The sequence below is a fragment of the Panthera onca genome, chromosome A1, assembly GCF_046562875.1.
Source record: "Panthera onca isolate mPanOnc1 chromosome A1, mPanOnc1 haplotype 2, whole genome shotgun sequence".
Classification (NCBI taxonomy): domain Eukaryota; kingdom Metazoa; phylum Chordata; class Mammalia; order Carnivora; family Felidae; genus Panthera; species Panthera onca.
Genome location: NC_138339.1, coordinates 54,268,431 through 54,296,001, shown reverse-complemented (window position 1 = coordinate 54,296,001; position 27,571 = coordinate 54,268,431). Strand labels below are relative to the sequence as shown.

Here is a 27,571-nt window from a genome sequence, read left to right as displayed (position 1 = left end):
CAGGAAGTTGTTTAATGGACATAATTTCAGTTTTACAAGATGGAAAAGTTCTATAACTTTGTTGGTGAATATACTTCACTACTGAACTATACACTTCAGAATGGTTAAGATGGCAAATTTTGTGTTATGTGTATTTTTACCACAATTAAAAAAAAAGTTTTTTTAAGTGAGTATAATGGTTAACTCTGGAAGGAGAAGTGGCACTGTAGTGGTTAATTCTGTGACAATTTGTCTAGGCCACAAAGTGCCCAGAGCAAACGTTATTCTAGGTGTTTCTGGGAGGGTGTTTTATTTCATTTATTTATTTATTTGGTGCAAAAAGGTGATTTTAATAAAGCAGGGGGACAAGACCCATGGGCAGAAAGAGCTGCCTATGAGGGTGTTTTAGAGGAGATTAATATTTAAATCAGTGGACAGTGAGTAAAGCAGACTGCCCTCCATCATGTGTGTGGGCCTCAATTCAAGTGACCAGCAGACAGCCTTCACACTCTATCTGCAATATCAGCTCTTTCTGGTACTACAACAGACTGCCTTTGGACTCAAACTGAAAGACTGACTCTTCTGGATTCCAGCCTGCCAGTCCACCCTACCAATTTTGAATTTGCAAGCCTTCATAATCGTAGAGTCCATTCATTATCATAAATTCTCTCAACATATGTACACACCTTATTGTTTCTGTTTCTCTGGAGAACCCTAATACACGTAGAATAGGAGAAAGGCATACAGTAGTTTCCCTTATCCACGTGGGATACGTTCCAAGACCTTCCAGTGGATGTCTGAAACAGTGGACAGTACTGAATCCTATATAGTTTTTCCTATACATACATACTTATGATAAAGTTTCATTTAGAAATAAGCAACGTAAAAGATTAACAATAGCTAATAACAGAACTATAATATACTGTAAAATAAGTTATGTGAATGTGGTTTCTCTCTCAAAATGTTGTACGGTACTCACCCTTCTTCTTGTGATGATAGATGAGAAAATGCCTATGTGATGAGATGAAGTGAGGTGAATGACGTAGGCATTGGGACGTAACATTAGGCTACTACTGTCCTTCTGACCATATGTCAGAAGGAGGATCATCTGCTTCTGGATCGCGGTTGACTGCAGGTAACTGAAACCACAGAAAGCGAAACCGCAGATAAGGGGGGACTACTGTATAAGAGACTTGCTAAGGGATCCGTAATGTTCTATTTCTTAACCTGGGTTGTTGTGTATGGTATTTATCATTATTCTTTAAACTGCATACACATTTTAAGCACTTTTGTATGTATGTCTTATCACAATTTAGAACAATTTAATGTAAATTCTAAGATTGGGATGAAACCAATCTATTTACCAAAGTTCGTATCTAGGTTTCTTAACCCTTCAAATTTTTAAATAAATAACCTGGGCCTGCTAAGCCCATCTGTACCTGGAGATGATCTTAACTTAAATTGGTTTAGCTGACTTAAGTGGATCATGTGTGATGGATCTATGATGAATCACTAACAGTAATGAAGAATGCTTTGAGTTTGACATTTTTAAAGATGATTATCCCTCATGCTGCTGAGAGATGTAATCAAACTAGACAGACAACGGTGCCATTTCAGACTTTTTTCCATCATCCATCCTTGTCCTCTAGTTCCTCTAGAATACTTCCAAAGGCCAGAACCCTCATCACCCTTTCAACTATCCAATAACTTAGTATGTACTAAGCACATAAAGCCTGATGGAGAGAATAAAAAATTATTCCCAGACCGTCAACATGCCCAAGTGTTTAACTTATCCTGGGTAAGTTTTAGCATCTCACATTAAAACATTCTATAACCAGGACGCCTGGCTGGCTCAGTCACAAGAGCATATGACTCTTAATCTTGGAGTTGTGAATTCAAGTCCCATATTGGGTACAGAGATTAAACAAACTTAAAAAAAAAACAAAAAACAAAAACATTTTGAAACCTCTATACCAAGTTTACATTTCAAAGGCTGCTTTTTTTGAGTTAACTGGGGGAAAATTAAAATTATTCAATATGTTGTATGTTTGTCTAAAATCAAAATGAAGATGGGATCCATGGAAAGCAAAACAATTGTGGCAATGAGCTGAGCAATTTTATGGCCATCTTTTGATATTAAGCCAATTGCAAAAAAAAAAAAAAAAAAGCCCACCCCACAACAATTTTTAAAAAGTGGGACAGGGGGAGCACCTGGCTGGCTCAGTTGGTAGAACATGAACTCTTCATCTCAGGGTCATGTATGCAAGCCCCACGTTGGGTATGGAGCCTACTTTAAGTAAAAAACTTCAAAATAAATCAACTGCAAATACAGGAATTTTAACTTATCCAATTTCCAGAGATATAATTAAGTACATATAAATTCAAGTATTTTGCATTTGTGTGGCAAAATACAGAACTTCAGAAGCTGTTACACTAAACAGGGTACAAGAATAATTTATCTTATTTAACATCTTTCAGGGGCACCTGGGTGGCTCAGTCAGTTAAGCATCCACTCTTGGATCTCGGTTTAGGTCATGGTCCCAAGGTTTCTGAGACTGAGCCCCACAGCAGGCTCTGGGCTGATAGCACATATGAGCCTGCTTGGGATTCTCTCTGTCTCTCGTGCCACCCCCAAAATAAATAAACTAAAAAAAAAAAATCTTTTAAAATGTATTTCCAAAATACTAAGCATATGCTCACTATATAAATTTGGAAAATATAAAAAATCACTAAGAAAAAACTACTCGTAATCCTACTTCTGGAGGGAAACTCCTATGTCTTATGTCAGAAAGTGCAGCTGACAGAGTGTCTAAGCACAGGTTCCTCCACACACTCCCAAGCTCTTCCCCCAGGGACTTGGTTGAGTCCACTGCTGCTTTTACTAATTATCTGTGCTCTAAGCATTTCCACAACAGACCTGTGAAATAGGTGGTATTATTCCCACTTAACTCTAAAAAGAAACTGGAACTCAAAGGAAAAATAATTTGACAGGAGCAAGTGTTAGAACCACATTGAAATCCAGATTTGAAGGTTCCTCTTCATCTACATTAATACTGCCCTCAAGCCAGAAAATTCTCTCTTGACTAACCTCCACAACTGAATTAAATCTGGCTTATTTACTGCTAAGTATGATTTGATTTTCAAAGAGATAATTTAATTTAGACTCCAACAGTAATTTCTCCTAAAGGTTTTATTGGACAGTTGGATGTTTCCTATTTCCACTTTTCTTCATACACTCAGATCCATTTCAAGCTCTTTTCCTATTTTGGTAATGAATTTTTTCTGAATGTATTCTTATTCCACAGACTGATATATCCGGTACCTGCAGAATATACCTGTGGGCTTACAGGTATAATCTGTGGATATATAGTAGAAAAGAAGGTCTCACAAACTTAAGTGCTTTATACACTGGACTCACTGAAGGCATGCTCTAAAATTCTGACAACCTATAGCACATCATCAAGAAACAGATTAAATCAATTCTGGTTCATTCACTGATAGAATGGAATATATATGGCTATGGAAGAATACCTAGTTCCTTCTTTGGTGCTCTGCATGTACGTGGTACTTCTGTGGCTGTTGGTGCAGTGCCTCATCAGCTGGGGGAGGGACGGGGTGACCTCCAACAGGCATGGCCTAGAGTTCAGGCATGCGCAACTGGCTCATAGAGGTCTATGATGAGGGTAGCAGAAGAACTTGGTGTGATCAGAATTGTTCTAATCAAAAAAATTGTGTTGTTTTTTTTTTTTAAGTTTATTTATGTATTTGGATAGAGGGAGAGAGAGAGAGGAGAGAGAGAGAATCCCAGGCAGGCTTGGTGCTGCCACCACAGAGAGGGATGCAGGGCTCGAACTCACAAACTGCGAGATCACGACCCTGAGCTGAAATCAAGAGTTGGACGCTCAATCGAGTCACCCAGCCACCCCCAGAAGAATGGTTCTTATAGGTGACTTGAGCCAATTAGTAAGCATATTAAGAACAGTGGAGCTAGGTTTCTGTCAGAGAATGGAGCTACAAACACAGGAAAAAAAAAAAAAAGAAAGCTAAAATAAACCCTGTGGGGCAATATTGGCATTGGAAGTATCAATGTGAATTTAGTTTCTTATACGGAGAGATGTCAGAAGTCAAGATCATGAAGAGAAAACAACATTGAGGAACTGTTCCAGGTTGAAGCTGAAAAACGGTAAGAAATACTATGAGTTATCCTAGATTGGATAGACTTATAAAGGACATTACTGGGAACAACTTATGTGAACAGGGTCTGTGGACTGGGTAATAATGTATCCATATTAATTTCTTGATTTTGAAGGTTACATTATGGGGTTAAGTAGACGAGCATTCTGATTTTTAGAAATTATACACTGACGTTTAGATACTAAGTGGATGATTAAAAGGCATGTCTGCAACTTACTCTTAAATGGTTCAGGAAAAAACCATACTCTGTGTTAGAGAAAGAAAAAATGATAGGATAAATGTGGCTAAATGTTGATAATTGGGAAATATGAAGGGGGATACAGACTTTCTTTGTGCTATTCTGGCAACTTTTCCTTAAGACTGAAATTTCAGGGGAACTGCTTGGCTCATTCGGCAGGGGCATGGAACTCTTGATCTCAGGGCTGTGAGTTTCAGCCCTACGTCGTAAAGATTGCTTAAAAATGAAATCTTAGAAAAAAAAAAAAAGATCAAAATTTCACAGTGAATTGTAAAAAAAAACAAAAACAAAACCAAATATAGACATTCTTTATAATATAGAATAAAGACATATTAATTTTTTTTTAATTTAGTACAGAAAAATGTGTATTAGCTACTATTTGTAGGAAGGGACGATTACATACATGTATGTACACACACATAGGTAGTGAGTGTATTCTTACAGATACAGAGTGTCTGCAGAAACATACAAGGATCTGATCTACATTGGGTTCCGCCACAGATGGAAAGTCAGTAGCTAAAGAAGAATGAGAAAGGTTTTTTACTCTGAAACTTTTCAATTTCGTACTTTGTGAAAGTAACAAAAAAAATGCTTTAATTAGGTGGGTGCTTAAATTTAAGTGCCAGGCTGGCTACTTTAGAAGCATCCAGGGAAAATTTGAAACTAGATTAGCAGGCCTCAATTCCAGAAATTCTATTTCAGTGGGTCCAGGTTAGGGGTCAGATATCTCTAAAATTTCCTAATTTGAAAATATAACATGGTTTGGGAATTGGTGCTTTAACCAAATTACCCAAACCGGATTCTCTCTAAACTAAAACTCTAAGTAATTAGGAACTTAGAAACAAATACTTTTTGTCCAATGAAGGATACGATCATAACCTAGGGAAAGGATATTCTAGAAGCGAAATCAGAAAATCTAAACCAGGGTTTGCACTGACTCTTGAGTTGAAGTCAAGGCATTTACAAGTCACTCCACCATTCTGAATCCTTATTAAGGACCAAAAATATCCTTGAGGCTAAGGTCACCTGAATACTACTTAGTATAGATAATACATTCAAATACTCTGTATTCCTCAGAAGGAACATTCTATGTAAATATGTAGCAAGATTACATAGTTATGTTTAGTTAAAAAACAATCAGTTGGCAAAAGTAGATACAATATCTGTAACATTCTGCATCTCAAGTGGTGAGTTCACCAGTGTTCGTTATTGGTTTATAAACTTCGATAGTAACTATATTTTCTTATCTGCATCAGATTTAACACAAGAACGTAATTTTTAAAAATGCAAGCAACAAAATAACAATGAGTTTAGATGTGCGGTCCTTACATTTAAAAAGTAAATAAAAGAAAACTAAGCATTACCATGCCAGCAGTACATGTTTATTATTATTCGTGAATGGCCCCGAAGACTTACAAGGCCCATGTTTATTAGTATAACCACAGATATGAAATATCACTTAGTGACATGGAGTGAAAAGGACAGTTTTACACATATTAAAAAAATACATACACATTCACACATACTCTCCCCATCAAGTGCTCACCATACACTGCTACAAAAGCAGGAGGCATCAAGCTGCAGGAGTTCCAATTACACATAACTTGTTGAAACATCTCAAGCTTAAAAACTGCACTTAGGTTGCAAAAATAAAGTTTCTTTCTTCAAACATTTTGATCAGAGCTCAAGCAATGCAAATAATGAACACCAATGATTTTCATACTGCTTAACACACTTTAAAACATAAAAGGGTCGACAGTTGCAAAAGTCCTGAAAATGTAGAGGTTATAGGAATGAACAATGCATTTCATCCAAGAAAAAGTCTACAGTAGATCTGTCTCATCCTGGCTCGTAAATATTTAAGAATCATAATTTACTATACTCAAAGTTAAGCCAGAGCAAACAAAATGATAAACAGAAAAATCATTACTTCAAATGAGGCATTATTGCCCTTAGTTTCTTTAGACAATTTCACTAGTGCAAGAGCATCATTTACCTGAAAGATCATGAGTCACAATTAAAGAGCACTCATACAAAACTATTTCCTTTTTTCTTTAAAAAGTGCCACATACTGTACTTCTCAATTAAAAAAAAAAAAAGCAAACTGCACATACACTAATGAAAGACCGTTTGTCTCCATCTCTTGTCAATGAGGAAAGGCCAGAGTGATTCTTTGATTCCAATTCGAAATGGTGTTCGCTGGCCAATGCCCAAGGTCTCTAATTTGGAGCAGTCAAGCTGAGCATTTCTTGGACGTTGTGCTCCTAAGACAGGACTGTCAGTTATCTTTAAAGAAAAACAGAAACAAAAATATTTGAAATAAGTAAAAAGCCCATGTTGAGGTTTTATATTCTCTATTTGACTCTGTCCTTACTGCAAATCTGTCTGATTCCTGATTGTATACTGAAAAATATACAAATAAACAATTAAGACAATACTTTTTCTATAAACTTCACCAGTACTCATGGGCTTCCTTGTACATGATGATTTAGAGATAAGTAACAATATAAGCCACCAGCAAACACGCAAAGTGAACTTTAATTAGTACTAGAAAATAAAGTCCTTCAATATTTTTAAAGCAACAAGAAAAATTGTATCAACAATACATACTATCGTGACAGATCTGGGCTTTCAACAAGTGAGGTTTTAAAATGCCATGTACTGGGTGGCTCAGTCAGTTGAGTGTCCAACTTCGGCTCAGTTCCTGATCTCACCGTTAATGGGCTCGAGCCCCGCAACGGGCTCTGTGCTGAGCGCTCAGAGCCTGGAGCCTGCTTCGGATTCTGCATCCCCCCATCTCTGTCCCTCCCCCGCTCATGCTCTCTCAAAAGTGAATAAGCATTAAAAAAAAAAAAACCCATTTTTTAAATAAATAAAACAAAACAAAACAAAACAAAATGCCATGTACTTACAGGTCTTAAGTGACTGCTGGGGAGATTGAAAGCATCTGCGATTGCACATGCCATTTCATACTTAGTCATCTGTTCATTGCCAGACCAGTGAAAGGTTCCTTTAATTGATGGATCCTAATAAAGACACAAGAATTCAAAATAGGATCAACTTTTTCAGCTGAGTGGAATGGTAGGTGTGACAGAAAAGCTAATTTAACAGGTCCAAGAATTGAAACACATCCCTCCTTTCTGGAATGCTCTCCACAAGGTATCTAAAATCAAATTCCTATAAATATACCCAGCTAAACATGAGAAGTAATTTCCTGAATTTAGGCTTAAGAATTTTTTTAAATAAAAATATAAATGACTCCAATTTTATTTAGTGGGAATCCTAAAAATGATTACAGATTTTTATGGAAACAGGCCCAATTAATGAGTATTTCTAATTATTCTAAGAAGCTAAAACCAAAACTGTTAAGAATCATTTTCAGGTAATTAGTCATAACATCATTAAATACTAGTATAGTACATATTTAAAATACAAATTTTTATGTGTTAAAAAACTATAGACAAACTTATTACTATTCTAAAATAAATCAGTCTCATCTTTCTATGAATACTAATACTCTATTTAGTTCCGACTTTTTCATGTCTAAAACTAACTCCTAATATCTAAAAATATTACAAATCATTCTTAAAAAGGCTGAAATTATAAATTCCTATGTAGATTCATTCTTCTTTGGCACTACACAGATCTTAAACAAAATAATTTTTTTTTTAAAAGATTCTATTTTTAAGTAATCTCCACACCTAACATTGGACTCAAACTCACAACCCTGAGATCAAGAGTCACACGCTCTACAGAATGAGCCAGTCAGGTGCCCCAAACAGAGTAACGTCTTAAAGACATTAGATTATTTTGTCATCCAAAGAAAAAATACAAGTTTCTAGTCATCTTGCAATAAAAGAATGACAGACAGGGTCCATAGTATATGAGAAATCAATTCAAACACAAGAGCATAATATTTTTACTATTTATAAATATAGCCTACTACTGCAAACCACTTTTGTTTGGTCTCTTTGTCGTTCTAAAAATTTTAAATAAAAACTTGCAGTTGTTTCTTTATATTATTAATTAAAAACTATTATTTAAGGGGCGCCTGGGTGGCTCAGGCAGTTAAGCATCCAACTTTGGCTCAGGTCATGATCTCGAAGTTCGTGATTTTAAGCTCCACATCCGGCTCTGCACTGGTGGTGCAAAGCCTGCTTGGGATTCTCTCTCTGCCCCTTCACTTGTGCGCACGCGATCTCTCTCTCTCCCAAAATAAATATATAAACTTATAAAAAAACAAAAAAAACCTCAATGATTTTCCATCACTTTAAAAAGACAGAAATATTAGCAAAGAAAGCAAAAGCACTGTGACTTTCACTCAATGGTGGAAATCAGAAGTTCTTCCTTCCCAAGATTCTCACCAGCATCCTCTTTTCTGCTAACTGGCGACACACAGTGGCTACATCTTTGACGTGTGTGGGGAACCTCTGCTGCCAGTGGTCCATGTTTGCAGACTTGTTACTGAACTGCACTTTATCAAACATAACAGTCACAGCACTTTCGTCAAGCTTTTCGACTTCTCCATACAAAACAGGAATTCTCAAAACAGCAGCTCCTACGAATTAATTAAAAAAAGATACTCTTTAAAAAAATCTTTTAAAGCTGACTGCTTCTTATCTTAAGTCCTGATATAAAATGAAAAGTATGCGGATTTAAACTAGACTGTAGGAAACTTGCAAAGTACCAAAATGACATATGGCTTCTCTGTAATAAGGCCCATTTAACAAATATGATACTTTCTTTTTAATTTTTTTAAATGTTTATTTGTTTTTGACAGAGAGACAGAGCATGAGGAGGGGAGGGGCAGAGACACAGGGAGACAGAGAAGGGGAAGCAGGCTCCAGGCTCCGACCTGTCAGCACAGAGCCCAACGCGGGGCTCGAACTCACAGACCATGAGATCACGACCTGAGCCGAAGTCAGACACTCAAGGGACTGAGCCACCCAGGCGCCCCATATGTAATACTGAATTTTTAAAGGTCTCTGTCATTTGGGGTATTTTTATATGTTATTTTCAACAATCCTAGTAATGAAGAAATTCAACCGATCATGACAACACAGTAAGTGATCTTTGGCTTATTAAAGAATAAAAAAATAAGAAATAAAATGCATTGAAGGCCATTATTAGGACAAGTGGGAAAATTCCTATATAAACAATATGTATAGTATAACATTATATTAATGTTACATTTCCTGAGTGTGATAACTACATTGTAATTATGTAAGAACATTCTTGTTAAAAGATAAATGGCATAGTAAACTATTCTGGGGTCGAATTCAACCAATTCTTGAATTTCAATTCTTGAAACCACTGAGTAAGGAATTATGATATATTTAGATTTTATGTTGGTCCCTAATGAGCTGTCACAACAGACTGGATAATTAACACCTTAACTGAAAATTAACAAACTATTTTTTTTTCAAATATTTATTTTATTTTTGAGACAGAGGTCACAAGTGGGGAGGGGCAGAGAGAGAGGGAGACAGAGGATCCAGAGCAGGATCCACACTGACAGCAGAGAGCCCAACACGGGGCTCAAACCCACGAACCAGGAGATCATGACTTGAGCAGAAGTTGGAAGCTTAACCAACTGAGCTATCCAGGCACCCCACAAAGTATTTTTAATTAAATCAACATATTGGATAACTGTGTATAGAAATGCATTCAAGGATGATTCCTGCATGATAATTTAGAATATTAAAAAAATATATATCCTGGAAATCTATATTAGAGGATGCTTCTCAAAGACCGTACAGTCTAGGGCAGTGCAAGGAATCATTACATCAAGTACTATACAGCCATTGATAGGAAAAAGATAACCCAGAGATGATTCACTATGTATTAAAATACAAATATGGGGGGAGAACCAGGTTATAAAACAAAACCCATACATTTTTAAAAATTCACAAAAATTGCTTCCATACCTAACCACATCTGGTGCTTCTCTGAGGCAGCGTTATAAAAGAACTTCTGCTCTTGACTTCTTTTTAAAACCCTAAAGGGGCACCTGTGGGTTGAGCGTCCAACTTCTGATTTCAGCTCAGGTCACAATCTTGGGGTCATGGGATCAACCCTCTGTGCTGAGCTTGGAGCCTGCTTATGATTCATATTCATTCTCTCCCCCCCCCCCCTATATACGCACACATATATGTAAATACATAAAAATATCCATAAATATATATTTGTAATTTTTAATGTGGTTTTCATTATAAAATATATACAAATATATATATAATATATAATATTTGTAATATATATAAATATATGTGTGTGTAATTTTTAATGTAATTTTTCTTGCTTCCCTTTTTCAAGTTTCAAACTTCCTTACCATATATGTAGGCCCTGAAAAGGAAGAGGGTGGTTGGTTAAGCATCCAACTTCAGCTCAGATCATGATCTCACAGTTCCTGGGTTCAAGCCCCACGTCGGGTTCTGTGCTGACCGCTTGGAGCCTGAAGCCTGCTTCAAATTCCGTGTTTCTCTCTCTCTCTCTGACCCTCCCCAACTCATGCTCTGTCTCTCTCAAAAATGAATAAACATTAAGAAAAAAAAGAGAGTCTCTCTCTCTCTCTCTTTCTGCCTCTCTCCCCAACTCTAAAATAAAAAAATAAAAATAAAATAATGTCAGCTGTGCTGACAGCTCAGAGCCTGGAGCCTGATTCGTATCCTGTCTCCCTCTCTCTCTGCCCCTCCCCGTTCATGCTCTCTCTCTCTCAAAAATAAATATTAAAAAAAATTTTTTTAATAAATAAAATAAATAATAAAAATAAAAACCATACAAAAAAACCCAAATACCTCAATCTAGGAGAAATGATACTGACCTGTTTTTTCAAAGTAGGTTACAAATATTTATACTATTAAGACTTCTTTTCTTTATACAATAATATATTTTTTTTAAGTAAGTTCTACGCCTAATGTGGGGCTTGAACTCACAATCCCAAGATCAAGAGTCACATGTTCTATGGACTGAGCCACCAGGTGCCCCTATAAAATGACATTTATGTATATACTGTCACTGGAAAGTCTGGAAAAATTCATAAATTCTTCATGATTTCTAAAATTCTTATTTTTCTTTTTTATTAACTACCTTCTTTCTCCAATGATTTATGCTCAATTTTTTCAAAATTTAAAAAACATATTTGTTTTTTTAAATATTTTATTTATTTACTTATTTATTGAGCATTTATTCATTTTTGAGAGACAGAGACAGACTGAGTGGGGGAGGGGCAGAGAGAGGGAGACAGAATCTGAAGCAGGCTCCAGGCTCTGAGTTGTCAGCATAGAGCCCGACGCAGGGCTTGAACCCACGGGCTATGGGATCAGAACCTGAGCTGAAGTAGGCCACCCAACCGACTGAGCCACCTAGGCGCCCTAAAAAACATGTTTGTATAGATGTCATATCATTTCCTCAAAGCAATCAGAGGCTAAAGAAATTGTGTCTTACCTAAATTGTTCTCTAGGACAGCCTTTTCTCCTTCTAATTTTGTTTTGCCATACAGATTTAGGGGACTTGGTACATCTTCCTCTCTGTAAGGTGGATTTGTTCCATCAAATACATAATCTGAGCTAATGTAGATTAGAAATGCTCCAATTAAAGCTAAAAAAGAAAGACATGAAAAAAATCACCTATTAAATTATTACACAACATTACTCTGTACTGGTATTCATAACAGCTATTCATCATATATAAAACAAACCTCTTATAAGCAATCTACGCAACTTTAATCTTTATAAACTCAGCAATTATTTAATATTTCATGAAGACTTTATATAAAGTCATCATTACCTGCTTCCTTTGCTAAATTCCCAGAAGCATCCACATTAAGTTGCGAAGCAGCATCTGGCTGATTTTCAACAACATCTGGCCTTCTCTCTGCTGCACAATGTACTATGACATGGGGCTGGAAGTTAAACATTGATGTATTTTTAAACCATAAGCAATAAAACAGGGGTGCTACAGCCTTCCAACAGCAACTCAATTCATAAAAAAAAAAAGTTTGTTAAATCAACATTCCTTCAACTAAAGAATCGCTGTAATTTTTATTGTAGTTTTGTCATGCTTTCCTTTTTCAAGTTTCCAACTTCCTTAACATACATATATAGGCCCTGAAAAGCAAAGAGCAATTTAGTAATCCCGAGAAAAACCAAAATCAGTGTCAACAACTATTATTTCTCAATCAAAATAAGCTTTGTCCTCTAATGTGGGTCGGAGAAAAGAGCTAACATTAATGTAATTAATATGACCTTAATACTTAATAAATCTACATTAAAGGGAGAATACAAATTTCAAATTAAATTCATAAACTCAAATCTCTTAGACCACTTAACAAATGTCAACTACCCACAAAAACTAAATTCCCAGTTCATCAGTTAGTATGTCAGCTGTATACTAAACACTGTGCAAGAAACAGGGATTTCATAATCTAGTAGAAAACAACAAAAAAAGACAGATATGTAAGGAGACTATTTCAGTACATTTCTATTTCAGATAGAATGGGGGGTGCCTGGTTGGCTCAGTGGGTAGAGCATGCAACTTTTGATTTTGTTGGGTTTGTGAGTTTAAGCCCCACATTGGGCCTACAGCTTACTATTTTTTTTTTTTTTTTTTAATGTTTATTTTGGGAGAGGGAGATGGAGAGGGAAAATATGAAGGTGCAGGGGAGGGACAGGGGCAGATAGACAGACGGAGACAGAGAATTCCAAGTAGGCTCCGTGCAGCACAGACACTGACTCGGAGGCTTGAACTCATGAACCCTGAAATCAGGACCTGAGATGAAATCAAGAGTCAGATGCTTAACCAACTGAACCATCTAGGCGCTCTCTAGAACTTATTAAAAAAAAAAAAAAAAATTATGTTTTTAATTAAAGATTGAGGAATGCATGGGGCATCTACTTCCCAGAGAAGCTGAACCAAGGTTAAGATTTGGTAAAACCACTGACACACAGGGCTAATGTACAAACATACCAAATGATCTCCTTCCTCAACAACTGTTAGAGGAACCATGACCTTTGGAGTTGTTTTAAAACTTCAATGTGCATAATCCAGGGTGCTTCTTAAGATGTCCTGGTCCCCACCATAGACTTACTGAATTAAAACCTCTGGAAGTGAGACACACCTAAAGAATAAGTTCCCCAAGTGATTCTGATGTGAGTGTCTCTTGGACCATACTTCTGAAAAGAACTTTAACTCTCAATTTGATCAGACGTAGAATAGAATATAAATTTTTTTCATAACTTTTCTATGGCAATGGTTAAGAGTTATTTAACCTCTCTGAGCTTTTTTCACCTCTAAAATGGAAATGATAGTATCAATTTTGCAGTGCTGTAAGGTTTACAGATAATATTAAAAAAGCATTTGCATAGAAAGTGGTACTTAACAAGAGTACTTAACAAACATAAGCTTTTTATAAAATGCTCATATTTCCAACTTTTGTCAACCTATGTTTCAACCTAATCTTTTCAAGGACTACATATACTTTGCATGCTTATAAAAAAAAAAAGTGCACTACACAATTGACCTTTGAACATGGATTTGAATTGCATGGATCCACTTATATGCTGATTTTTTGTTGTTGTTTATAACTACAGTACTGTATTTTAAATGTATTTTCTCTTCCTTATGATTTACTCAGTAATATTTTCTTCTCCCTAGTTTAGTTTATTGTAAGAATACAGTATAGAACACATATAATGTACAAAATATGTGTAATCAACTGAGTTATCAGTAAGGCTTCCAGTCAATAGTAGGCTATTAGCAGTTAAGTTTGGGGGAAGTAAAATGTTATATAGATTTTCTTTCTTTTTTTTTTTTTTTTTTAAACGTTTATTTATTATTGAAAGACAGAGAGAGTCAGAGTGTGAGCAGGGGAGGGGCAGAGGCAGACGGAGAAACAGAATGGGAAGCAGGCTCCAGGCTCTGAGCTGTCAGCACAGAGCCCGACACGGGGCTCGAACTCACGAGCTGTGAGATCATGACCTGAGCCAAAGTTGGACACTTAACCAACTGAGCCACCCAGGTGCCCCTGTTATACAGATTTTCAATTGTGCAGGAGTCAGCATTCCTAAACCCTGCATTGTTCAAGGGTCAACTGTATATTATTGCTGCCTAGTAGGTTACAGCTTAAGTACAGTATTTTCCTTGAGAAAAGAACAATTTCTAAATCATCCAGACAATTCTTAACATAGTTTATATATGTGCTAAAATAAACAGACTCAACCATACCTGAAAATCATGAATGATGTGATGAACTGCTTCAGAATCCAAAAGATTAACCTGTTCAAATTTTGGTCTTGCTCTTCTAAAACCACAGCCAAAGGCATGCCAATTATTCTGCTTAAATTCTTTATACACAGCTCTGCCCAGAAGCCCAGTGGCACCAGTAATCAAAACCCGCCTACTGGGGAGGTTAACTTCCTCCTAAAAAAGTGAAGAAGGATAAAGATTACTCACTTTGAAAATATTCTAAGAAATCAGTCATCATCATTGCTCACTAAATACTTTGAGTCTAAGAAGTTAGCTTCATGTCCTACATCTATTAGACAACTCTTAAGTTAGAATAAAAATCAAACTGCATCAATAATTATATCACTTATTAAAAGTTTTATTAATCCTATCCATGAAAAAGAACCCAAAATGATACTGTAAGGATATACCTAGTCAATTAAATTCCACCCCCTCCCCCACCTTTTTGAAAAAAAAATAAAGATTTTATTTTGGGGGCACCTGGATGGCTCAGTTAACCGCCTGACCCTTGATTTCAGCTCAGGTCATGGTATCACAGTTTGTGGGTTTGAGCCCTGCACTGGGCTCTGCACTTAGGGTAGAGCCTGCTTGGGATTCTCTCTTTCTGTCCCTCCCCTGCTTGCATGAGCACACTCTTTCTATCTCTGAAGACAAATAAACTTAAAAAGTATTTTATCTTTAAGTAATCTCTAGACCCAAGGTGAGGCTCAAACTTACAGCAAGATCCAGATTCACATGTTCTACCTAATGAGCCAGCTAGGTGCCCTGATTTCTTATGTTGATAATGGAAAATCTTATTTTAATGATGAGTGATGTCAAAATGAACAAACAGCAATTTTAATTACATCCTCCAGTTTATAAAATGCACAATTAGTTTGAAGCTTACTTATTTTTTATGGCCTGATGAACTATTTGGCTGTATTCAACAATATACTCAAAAGTTGACATTTTTTGGTCTTCAGTTTGTAACCTCAACTTTTCTTTCACATGTCATTGATTTATCAAATTTGATAGGTCTGAGTTAAGGAATTCACATGTCACAGGCATTTATGTGGAGGAAAAAAAAAATGTGGTCTTAATAGTAATAATATTCTGAGTTTAACCAAACCAAATATTCAATTTTAACCAATGGTTTAAATTAAACCATTTCTAAATTTAATCAGTAAAGGTTCCTGAGTTAACTCTAAATTTATCTTAACAGACCTGTTAAAACTAACATAAAAGGACAGGGACACCTGAGTGGCTCAGTTTCAGGTCATGATCTTGTGGCTCCTGAGTTCAAGTCCCACATCTGGCTCTGTGCTGTGGGTGCAGAACCTGCTTCAGATGCTCTGTCCCCCTCTCTGCGCCCCTCCCCCACTTGTGTTCACACACTCTCTCCCACTCAAAAATATATAAATAAAAAAAAAAAAAAAAAAAAAAAAAAACTAACACGGGTCTGCCTGGGTGGCTCAGTCGGTTGAGTGTCTGACTTTGGCTCAGGTCATGATCTTGTGGTTTGTGAGTTCGAGCCCCAGGTCGGGCTCTGTGCTGACAGCTCAGAGCCTAGAGCCTGATTTGGATTCTGTGTCTCCCTCTCTCTCTGCCCCTCCCCTGCTCATGCTCTGTCACTTTCTGTCTCAAAAATAAATAAAACATTAAAAAAAAAAAATTAAAAAAAAAACAACCTAACAGACAAAAGGACAAAAAAATTAACAGATGAGAAAAAAAAATAAACTAAAATATTTTAAATTGATCTGTGTTGCTATTGTGAAAGAAAAAATTCCTTACACAATGAAATTAAAAGGAACTACCTAGAAAATAAGTTGTTTCCAAAGCAGTTTAAAGAACTTCCCTTCTTCCCAAGACGTGTAACATCAAATTTCCCAGACTCATGAATAAAATCAACATTTACTATTTAAAAAAACAAAAACAGGGGCGCCTGTGTGGCTCAGGTGGATAGGCGTCAGACTTCGGCTCGGGTCATGATCTCATGGTTCGTGGGTTCGAGCCTCACGTAGGGCTCTGTGCTGACAGCTCAGAGCCTGGAGCCAGCTTCTGATTCTGTGCATCTGTCTCTCTTTCTCTGCCCCACTCCTGCTCATACTCTCTCTCTCAAAAACAAATAAACATTAAAAAAAAAAATTTTATAACTAAATAAATAAACAAACACCAACAAAGTTTTATTAGGGGTACCCAGCTGACTCAGTTGGTACAGCATGCAACTCTTGATCTCAGGGTTGTGAGTTCAAGCCCATGTTGGATGTTGAGCCTACTTAAAAAAAAAAATTTCTTACAGTTTTATCAATTTGAGGTCTTTTTATTTCAAGTGCTGTTATAGTCATCTATTCTGAGCTGTCAAAAACTTTAAACAAGCTTATAATAACTAAAGATCTTTCTTTTTTAGCCCTTATGTCAGCAGAATAACTTGGCACTATAGTTTAAAAAAAAAAAAAAAAGGCCACCAAAATTATCTATTTATACCATGGGAAAAACCTGAAATGAAAGGGCGGACAGAAACAGTACAAAAGGTAAATTCTTGAAGATATTTTTTCCTTAGTGCAACCAACTTCAAAACATTTTAAAAGTTGAAGTGAAATTCATCTAGGCTCTCTAGTGTAAAACTTGGCTCTAAGCCAACTGATCTATGAAAACAAGGATTTCAGCCAACAAAATATTTTCTTTGAATTTTGGCACAAAAACAGCTCTACAAAGACTGAATTGTTAAGAAGATAAAACATGCCAAGTCTAGTAGATACAATCAGAAAACCATTTACACAGAATACCATAAAGATCCCTGGGAAAATATTATAAAGTGGCTATAATTTGGTTTCTTCAGAGTTTCTCACTCTTTAGTACTTCACTTTATAGAAGCAAAGGAATATAGAACAGTTCTTAGGTCAGTGGTTTTTAGGCTTTACTGTAGATAAGAATCATGAGTGAGGCTTTCAGATCCAGTACATCTGAGGTAAATCCTGATAATTCACATTTCTAACAAGTTCTCAGGAACGTGCTGATGATGGTGATTTGGGAACTGTACTTTGAGAAATGTAATCTTGAACTCCAGGGAAAATCCAAGGTTTTCCTAAAGATGAATTTATCTTATTCAAACAAGCCAAATATTGTCATCTTTCTAAAAGCAACAACAAACTTTCCTTCTCTCTTCCCCCGTGAAAAAAGAAAAACAACAAAAAGTCAAAGAACAAGCATCACACATTCCACAAAGGTTATTAAACAATGAATTCAGATCTCTGCATACTGCATTGATTCTGTGAAACACACTTTTTCCTCATTTTAACATCCCTGTTAAATGAATGAAATAGAGATGCATCTTATTACTGTCCTAGACTTGCAGTGTTTTTTGCTTTTTAGTGCATCTTAAAACAAGAACCCAGATGATATTGTAATCAAATACATCTTGGATTTGATGCAATATAGTAGTATTAAATTACAAGCACAGCAAGGCTCTTTGGGAATTCAATACACTTAACTTCAAAAAAGGGATGAGGTTACGAGGAAAAAATACCACCTTATATCCTTATCCTCTGGGGTAACTTGTATGGTCCCTAGAAGAAAATATGAAAAACAGTCCATGGTACCTAGCGGTCAGATGTCAATGCTCAAGAATTTTCTTTATTACAATAGCAGAGATCTGAAGTGCAAGCATTTCCTAAAACAAAAATGATACTGCACTATCTTGTATTTGAAAACTATTTAGTGTTATGTAAGCCTATATCATACCTTTTGATCATAAGATAACCTTGTTAAACATGTAAGTATTTCCAAACTGAGGAATCTGAAGCCTAGAGATGTTAAAGGTTGTATGGAAAACGGGAAAGGTTGGGACCAGAACTTGCTTCTATGGTCCAAGCCAAATATATACAGAGTTGCGTCTTAATCCTTTGACCTTCTATTTGACTTCATAATGATTAAATTTTAACTGTTCTGCCACAAAATATGGTATTGGGAAGTTACTGAAATCTCTATTGATCGAATTCCTCATTTGGACAAGATGACTAAGGCTCCTCATACAATTTTAACATTTTCCACATTATCCTCAACACAGAGTAGACGGAGTCTGAAAGGAGTGAAAGGAGCTTCATTTACTTAAAGTAATTTTTCCTCTTCACAGAGTTCTTTCTAGAGACTCAATGAGCACCTTCTGTCACCAGTGTAAGAGCCAAGACAAGGTTTTTCATTTGGACTGCAAATTTATTGGTTGTTAGCAAATAAAATATGCCTCACTCTGAAATTAAAAGACGCCTAACAAAAATAGCTCTTCTATTTTTGACTTTCTATATCAGAAATCTACCTGAAGCTTTTTAAAAGCAGTTTTGATTATTCTATTTTCAAAAGAAAAGAAATATTCCTTAAAAAAATTATTTTAGACTGTTCCGCCATAAAATATTTTAGTCCTGCTAAACACAGAAATGTCCATGCACTTCAAGGAACTCAGAATGAAGAATAAAAAGTTTTCTAGTTAACCCAAAACCACAATAAACAGCTCAAAAAAATCATCTGCCTGAAAAATTTACTTTCTTAATTTTTATGATCTTATGTGTAAAGTATCAAACATCACTTTGTTATTCTGAATATACTTGCCACACTCTGCATAAACTCTTACAAGTTCAGAACTTCAAGTGACCAGATTTATAGACATCAAAAAATTCTTTGAAAAGTTAAATACATATAAATAAATGCAGAACTACCACTTTTATTATGCTACCTAATCAAGTGCTAACAAACTATAGGTAATGAGATAAATGGATCTTTCCAAATGGCCACAGTACTCTGGGACAATTATTTCTACCTTAGCATACTTGCATTAACTTCCACTAAAAATGTCTTAGCAAAAGACTAACATCTAAATAGAGATCTTCTTAAGTTTTAGTGGTAAACATAATATTTGCTATTTGGAACCTTTTCAATTTGGCAGTTTCCCATCCCCCCCCCCCCCCCCCCCCCCCCCCCCCCGATCCTCATACAACATTCCCCTGGAGGCAGATCTTTTGAGTAGACTGTACTGGACTCAAGACTTAACTCAAGATCCCCTGAGTACCTAGGTAACACTGGTCTAACTCCTACTGTTACCCTATTACTGTCCTACAAGACAGTGTAAACAGGTACCAGTACAGTTGTCTTCTCCAACACAATATGCAAGGCAGTCCTCATTCTCACAAGTGAATTTTAATTCTGTATGTTTTGAGAGAGCAGCAAGTATGTGTCAAGATTTAGCGTGGGGACACCTAGCTGGCTGAGTCTGTACAGCATACAATCTGAATCTGGGGCTGTGAGTTAGAGGGCCCTGATGGATGTACAGATTACATTCAAATAAAAAACAATTAAAAAAAAAGATTTAGTCTGTATCACTTTTAATGAAGGAAATCATGAAAACCTATTGAAAACCTATTTTCATTAGTCTACAGAACTCCCACTGTGAAAAAAAGATTAAGCTTTACATACACGTATGCATATATATGTAAACAATATGTAACGTTATGTGTTCAGTACTTTTAGGAGCACATAGGAACAACACGTAAACTTAACTTAACCTCCCAAATCCCAAAGTGATTAGAAACACTAACTATGCTGTATCTTGAAAGCATAAAAATTCTGCATTATCAAAAACAGCCACCTCCCATACCGTCTCTTATTTTCATAAGACATTGGTCTAGGCATTAACATTTCTTTTTATCCCCACTGCTAGATAAATTCTAGCAGTTCTGTGGATTGAATGTGGGGAGGCCTGTAATGAAATATGAGAGAGAATGGAGAAAGCGCAATACCTGGGATAGCTCTCCCACCGTAACAACCTTCCTTTTTTGCAATCTCTGTAGCGGTTCAAAGCCCGAGAAAGTGAAAGAGATTTGTAGGTTCCAAGCCTACTTAATGAACTTGGGCCAAGGACTCACCCTACAAGCCTCAATTTTCTCATCTGTAAAATGGAGCAAAAATCCTCTCATAATTATGACGATTAAATAATACATGTAAAGTGCCTAATACAGTGCCTTGCACAAAACTTAAAAGTTCAGTAAGTTGTCATCTCTAAAACTGCTATTTCTGAAAAGCCACTTTCCCCTACTTTCTCAGACATAAGAACTGGTAGGATCGAGGGATATGAACAAAGAATGAAAAAGAAATTCAGAAAGATAAAACCAAAATCGAAACCGCTCAGAAAAACGCCTCTTCGTTGCTGGGAGGGGGAGACAGAAGACAAGAAAGTGAAACCGACCTACTCGTTTCCTGCCGCAGGACTGGAAGAGCAAACACAAACGGGTGTGCGCCGAGGTAAACAAACTCGGTGGCGCCGCCCTCTCCTCCCGGAGCTAGGAAGGTGCTGAGACGACTCAGGGCTGGGGGCTAGGACTGCTGCAGGAGGCGCAAGGAAAACCACCCAAGCCCTCCCTCCCCCTCGACCTGGCTCGTCCCCCTCCGCACTCCCCGTTGCAAGAGACGCCCAGGTCGACTCCCTCACCTCCACTAGCCGGCAGCTCCCGGGAACAAAGTGGATAGAGAGCTCCTTTTCTCGCCCCACCATGCCCGCCGTCTTTGCGCCGCAGCCGCAGCGACCGCCACTTCCTCCAGCCCAGGACCGCCACGGGCCGCAGCTTCCTCGCCCTCGGCCCGCCTCCCTAGGTCCGGGCCGACCCCCTGTTCACTGCTTCCGACTTCCGCCGCCAAGGCCGCGCCCGATGATTGGCCACATTCCGTGAATGCCTCCGAAAGGGGCCGGGCAGCGTCCTGTACGCAGCCAGCCCACCCCCCAACTCTTAAAGGGATACACAAAACAAAGGCCTTGGCCTTAAGCAATGAATACAAGTTTTGTTTTGGGGAAGATTGTTTATTTTATGTACTATTTTCTCTCTTCGTCTCTCTTCTTGACTAGGGAAGGATTAAACTGGATCGCCTGAGGCTTCAAGTTTGCAGACTGCGCAGTGCATGGGAATCAACTGAGCATGAAATACGTTTAGTAGGAGAAAACATTTTAAAGCCATGGGGTGTGTTTAGGTAAGAAGGGAAGGAGGGAGCACAGTGGACGTACAGCATTAGGAATGTTTTTTACAGAGATTTAGAAAGACGAAGAATAAAAATACAAGTCCTGGCATCTGAATCATTAACAACCTCAACAACCCATTTGTCGTTCTGGGATGCTAAAATGTAGTATGTGTCAAATTCCAAATAAATCAAACTATTTTTAACTAGTTCAAAAGAGGAGGGTAAGGGGAGGAATAACTTGGGTGCCTCTTCAAAACGCAGATTCTCGGACTTTACCTGTATTTACAGAATGAAAATCTGCGGTAATATAAAACCAGGGACTCTACATTTTAGTGGATTTAACAGGAGTCAAAACCCCACCGACCACCTTTGAGAAGCATCACATTAGGAACTGCCCCGTCAGGCTACGCCAGCCTGGCTTCCGTAACCATCGTAAATTAAGGACGAAACCAAGAGACAGAGTAATGTCTGGACCTTCCACCACCTGTATGACTTCTTAAAAGTAACAAATCAGAAACAACATATCTAAGTGTTGAGAACGACCTCTCAGGCAACTGGTTTCCTTCCTAGCTCAAAACAGCAAAATGCCTATCAGTTGGAATGCCTGAGAAATTTACTCAGGAAAAAACCCGCCATAGACCCTGTAGGGTTCACCAACATTTCACCGCTCCAATCCGAGTGTCTTTATTCAGATATACACGATACCAAAACTGAAAAGTCTCTCACAAGTGTGACCGATGCTTGGATTTTTCTTAAAAGGGCTTCTTTTCATAATCCCTTTAGTTTACTTTAGAGCCAAAGACTAAGCAGCCTTTTGAAAAAGTTTTTCTTTGTCTGAGCCCCGTGAATTTCCTTTCTGCCCAACCCCCCAACAAGAACTCATTTCTTTATTCGTGTTAACAGTTTTTTGGTTTTTTTTTTTTTTTTTTTTTTTTTTTTTTGGAACGGTGGGGGAAGAGAACCTGAGGCCCCTCGTTTTCGGAGTTTTATTTTTATGCAAGCTGCTACCCTTAATCAGTTTAGCATTATTCAGACAGTCCTTGAGAGGACTGTCCCAGCATTAAACATTCATAATCTGCAAAGAGAAAGGTGAGTATGGGTGGGAGGTAGGAGAGGCAAATTTAAGATCCTCCTAATCCTCCTCCTTTAAAAACTGGGAGATTTTTGTTTTTTTTTTTTAATTTCTAGATACAACGTTGCGATGCAACCTAATTTTTCTATTAATAAAAAAAGTGTTCAATATGAATAAGATTTCATTGCATATTATTTATTTATTTATTTATTTATTTATTTTTTTGCAGAGCAGCCTTGTGTAGAGTTAGGAACAAGAGTTTTCTCACCTACTTTTGAGAACCTGGTCTGATAGCTCCCAGGTAAAACTTGCATATAGTTCTAAAGGTATATGTTCATGTATAGTTTTTTATCATTCTCTTTAAAGATGAAAGTTTCTTTGTGAACAAAAATGCCATTGTTGTAGACAATATCCAAGTACGTATGGTGGCTAAGTCTATAAATTTAAAGAGAGCAGCCTGGAGCTAAAAGTTATGTTAGCAGATTCAGTTCATGCTAAGACAAAGAAAGGCTGGAGCACACAATTACTGATAAAATCCTTAGTTACATAGAACCTTCACCTACATCATTGCATTTAATGTGGTAAATGAAGCTGCTGTTCTGTTTTGCATTTAATTTTTGTCAATTAATGAGTCTTAGCTGAGCTCTCCATAACCTGGTTCCCAGGGTCAATAATTAAACTTGGTTTATTCTTCCATGTTCCAAAGTTACATGTTTTAAAGAAATGAATGACACCCCGTTTCTTTTTTCTTCTTTTAACACACCTTTTTGGTTTCACTGGGATGCTTTTAAAAGAAACTAACTCCAGAATGCTTCATTTCTTGAATATCTGGCTCTTACCTGGTCCATGTCCTCCGGCATTTCAGGCATGATTCCAAAATATCTCAGGAAAACAGACTTGGGATGAGTCTCTGCCGCTTCTGCCTGGGTCTTTGTTCTGCCTGAAGAGAGCGCAGGCACGGAAAAACGTGAGCTTCAGCTTCACTCGACCTTTTAAATTAGCATTTTGATTCCAATCCCAGAATCTCATGCAGTTTTCCACATTGCAGTAAACTGGCAGCTGATTCCCCCTGGCAGTCCTGAAAATACCCAATGAGAAGTTTCATGTGTAATTGCCTGCCAAGTTAAGGTCCATTACAAAACCATTAGGAGAACCAGTGTTGTTTTGTTGTTTTTTTTTAAAGAAGAAACAAAGAAGCAAAAAAAAAAAACTTCCTGTGAATACTTGTTGCAATTTTCTCTGGAAGAAGAAAAGCAAGAGCTCACAGATGGAAAGAAGGCAGATCATGCAATTGATTGATTCCTATTCTGAAATATTTTATTCAGTTACACATTATGGTTATTACAACAGAATCTTTGTAAAGTTTTTCAGTGTTTTTCCTCCCGGTGTCTCCTCATTAACTATTTCAAAGGACATTAAAAGGCACTGGTGGTAACACCTCCCGACAATTAAAATGCAGCAGGTCATTTCTATTAACACTGATCTGCCTTCTGACTGAGGAAATGGTAGATTGAGTAGCTTTAAGTTTGGCCAGGCATTAAGGACTTCTAGATCAGCAATTCCCAGACCTGTCGGTACCCCAGAACCTATGAAACTAAGTCATTCTGTAGGAGTTAAGTCCAATAGTCTTATTTTTAACTATTTCAAGGACAATGAATATGCTCAGTTAAATTTGAACCATTGTTCTGGACTATGGTTCTGTAACAATTTAAGAACAATAAAAAAAATTGCCATTTAGATAAAGCTAACTCTATATTAAGTCGTTATATTCTACACACTTAGGGCACACAGCACGTAGTAAACTCTATGAGACATGCAGAAGGTCTATAAGTAATGGAGGACTATACAATTTCTTAAAATTGATAAATTAAAATTTATCAAAATAAAAGAACTTGTACCCATCAAAAGACAATATTAACAAATAGGCAAATCACAAACTGAGGGAAAAAATCTTGGTGCATATATCTGAACAGGATTTCTAGTCAGAATATTTAAAGTACACCTGTTGAAACTGCTTGAAAGCATGAAGTTGAGGGGCACCTGGCTGGCTGAGTTAGAGGGGCATGACTCTAGATCTGGGGTTGTGAGTTCAAGCCCCACATTGGGTGTAGAGATTACTTAAATAACTTATTTTAAAAACGCATAAAGCTGAACAAAAATCAAAATGGCTGCACGAATGCTTCAGCAAAGCTTGATTTTAAACTGAGTAACCCCTTCCCTCTCTTCCTCCAACCTTCCTTCCCTCCTCCATTTAGTAAACCTTCCCTTCTTAGCGTTTTGTTTCAGGAACCCAGTTCCACCCTGAAAACACATACACAATTCGTGTCTAAACTGGCTAGATCCTCTATTTCTCTGTAAAATCCCCCAGCCTCTTTGTCTGCAGAGGGGGTGGGCAGGAAGGGGGATTGCGGTTTTTGAAAGCCATGGCCTGCTGCAGCTGCCTTTACCCTGCAAAGCAATAAAGCTATTGTTCCTCTTTATTCCAAACTCTGTCTTCATGTTAGATTTTGGATCCGAAACACAGAGGTTGGTTATTGACAACACTACAACTCAATTGTTTTTTAAAATCATTTAAAAAATGAACACAATTTTGGGACACCTTGGGTGGCTCAGTCGGTTGAGTGTCCAACTCTTGGTTTTGGCTCAGGTCACGATCTCACTCACGGTTCGTGGGTTCAGGCCCCACGTGGGGCTCTGCACTGACAGTGTGGAGCCTGCTTACAATTCTCTCCCCGCACCCCCCCCCCCAAAATAAATAAACTTAAAAAAAGGACACTTTGAACACATACTTAACAAAGACAGAAAATTGGTCAATAATTACATAAAAAGATGCTCAGCATATGGGAAATGCAAACTAAAATCATACTGAAATACTGTCACCGGCTAGACCCCAAGACCTGACCTTTACTACTTACCTGCTTATACCCACCGACCTTTGTCCCACATTTTTCCTTAAGCTCTTCTTTCCAGCTTATCTCTTAACTCAGGCAAAAGACCTGAAGAGCAGAGTATCCCGAAACTGCAACTACCCCTCAAGCAGTATCAAATGGTAGGGCAAAGAATCTGCAGGCCCAGACCTCCAGACAAGTTTGAGCTCAACCCCCGAATCATGCCTGTGGAAATGGACCATTGAGTGATCTGTGGGGTGACTGACAGTGATTTTTTTACAGTCTTTTTACATTTTTTACATTTACTGACAGTAAAATGACTTTACCTCATTATAATACTAAAATCTCCACCCGGCTGGGGTGGGGGAGGGGGGGCGGTAGCGGGGAACAAGCCTCATTCACAGAACACATGTATAGGCATGTTTCCTTAAGGCGCATGCACAATCTTATGCCTGCTTCTACATATGCTGATGAGGTTCCCCTTTCTACTTGCATCCTAACCCTGAATAAAAGGAATCCATTCACCCTTGCTCAGGGACTCATGGCTTTGGAAGCTATTCCCTGTGATCTCTTTATTTGCTGCAAATAAAGTTTACTGTGTGTGACAACTCCACCTGGGGTGTAGCTCTTACCTGTGACTTACCAAGGATTGAATTTATGTTAGTTTGGTTACAATACCGTTACATACCTAATGGAATGGTTAAAATTTAAAAGACTGATAATATCGTATGCTAACAAGCATTTTCAGCAACTAGATTGCTCATTTATTGCTAGTGGGAGTATCAAATGATACAACCACTTTAGAAAACTCGTAATTTATTATAAAGTTGAACCCCTAACTCAGTAATTCTGTTTCTAGATGATCACCCAGGAGAAATTAAAGCATTTGTACATAAAGACTTGTGCAAGAATATTCATGGCAGCTGAATTCAAAACAACCTAAAATTGGAAACAGCTCAAATATCCATTAATAGATGAATGGATAAGTAGATTATGCTATATTCATAGTACTGGTATCTTACTTAGCTATACAAAGAAACGAACTATATGAATGAAACTCAAAATCATTATGCTGAGTTAAGGCAGCTAGACGCAAGAGAGTATGATTCCATATATGTGAAATTCTTTTTTTTTTTTTTTTTTTTTTCAACTTTTTTTTTTTTTATTTATTTTTGGGACAGAGAGAGACAGAGCATGAACCGGGGAGGGGCAGAGAGAGAGGGAGACACAGAATCGGAAACAGGCTCCAGGCTCCGAGCCATCAGCCCAGAGCCTGACGCGGGGCTCGAACTCACGGACCGCGAGATCGTGACCTGGCTGAAGTCGGACGCTTAACCGACTGCGCCACCCAGGCGCCCCCATATATGTGAAATTCTAAAACCAGTTGAAACTAATCTATGGTAAAAGAAACTAGCTTGGGGGAAAGGTAGAGATTGATCATAAAGGCCATAAATGAACTTTCCCAAATAATGGAAATATTTTATATCTTTTTTGTTTACATTTTCTATCTTGATAGCTTAAAATTTTTTTTTTTCATTTATTTATTTTTGAGAGACAGAGATGGAGCACAAGTGGGAGAGGGGCAGAGAGACAGAAGGAGACACAGAATCTGAAGCAGGCTCCAGGCTCTGAGCTGACAGCACAGAGCCTGATGTGGGGCTCGAACTCACAAACTGTGAGATCATGACCTGAGCTGAAGTCAGATGCTCAACCGACTGAGCCACCCAAGCGCCTCTATCTTGATAGTTTTATATCTTCAATATGCTTATCAAACTATAAGAATTATGATATGGGGGAGGCTGGCTGGCTGGCTCAGTTGGTAGAGCATGTGACTCTGATCTTAGGGTCCTGAGTTCAAGCTCTATATTGGCTGTATAGAATATTTTAAAAATTAATAATAAAAATTTTTTAAAATAAAATAAGTTGCAATAGAATTTAAAAAAAGAATTAAGAGCTGTTCATTTCACTGTATTACTATAT

The 27,571-nt window shown here is 37.4% G+C and overlaps 1 protein-coding gene and 1 long non-coding RNA gene across 4 annotated transcripts; one reads left to right on the top strand and one right to left on the bottom strand.

Moving 5' to 3' along the window:
* Positions 1 to 133: 133 nt before the first annotated feature.
* On the bottom strand, positions 134 to 23,707 carry MAT2B (methionine adenosyltransferase 2 non-catalytic beta subunit). 3 transcript variants are annotated; one of them, XM_060634945.3, is made up of 8 exons: positions 21,111 to 21,281; positions 14,636 to 14,830; positions 12,200 to 12,314; positions 11,858 to 12,010; positions 8,776 to 8,969; positions 7,324 to 7,437; positions 6,526 to 6,697; positions 134 to 1,118 (listed from the first exon to the last, which is right to left on the bottom strand). In XM_060634945.3, the coding sequence occupies exons 1-7, from the start codon at positions 21,171 to 21,173 to the stop codon at positions 6,527 to 6,529; spliced, it is 1,005 nt and encodes a 334-aa protein (XP_060490928.1). In that variant the 5' UTR covers positions 21,174 to 21,281; the 3' UTR covers positions 134 to 1,118; position 6,526. The 3 variants fall into 3 exon arrangements, with proteins under 3 accessions (XP_060490928.1, XP_060490930.1, XP_060490927.1); XM_060634947.2 differs by lacking the exons at positions 134 to 1,118; positions 21,111 to 21,281 and adding an exon at positions 23,543 to 23,707 and having other exon boundaries at positions 5,772 to 6,697; XM_060634944.2 differs by lacking the exon at positions 134 to 1,118 and having other exon boundaries at positions 5,772 to 6,697.
* Positions 21,373 to 23,549, top strand: LOC145715656 (uncharacterized). Its single transcript, XR_014138046.1, has 3 exons — positions 21,373 to 21,643; positions 21,920 to 22,724; positions 22,933 to 23,549. It is a non-coding gene; the product is annotated as an uncharacterized LOC145715656 (long non-coding RNA).
* Positions 23,708 to 27,571: the final 3,864 nt, after the last annotated feature.

Excerpts from the sequence above, each read along its gene's own strand:
- MAT2B (XM_060634945.3), bottom strand. The coding sequence starts at position 21,173 with ATGGTGGGGCGAGAAAAGGAGCTCTCTATCCACTTTGTTCCCGGGAGC. Across the intron at positions 8,970-11,857 it reads TGTCCTAGAGAACAATTTAG|GAGCTGCTGTTTTGAGAATT; the intron begins GTAAGACACAAT and ends ATTAATTCGTAG. Across the intron at positions 6,698-7,323 it reads CCAGCAGTCACTTAAGACCT|ATAACTGACAGTCCTGTCTT; the intron begins GTAAGTACATGG and ends TTTTCTTTAAAG.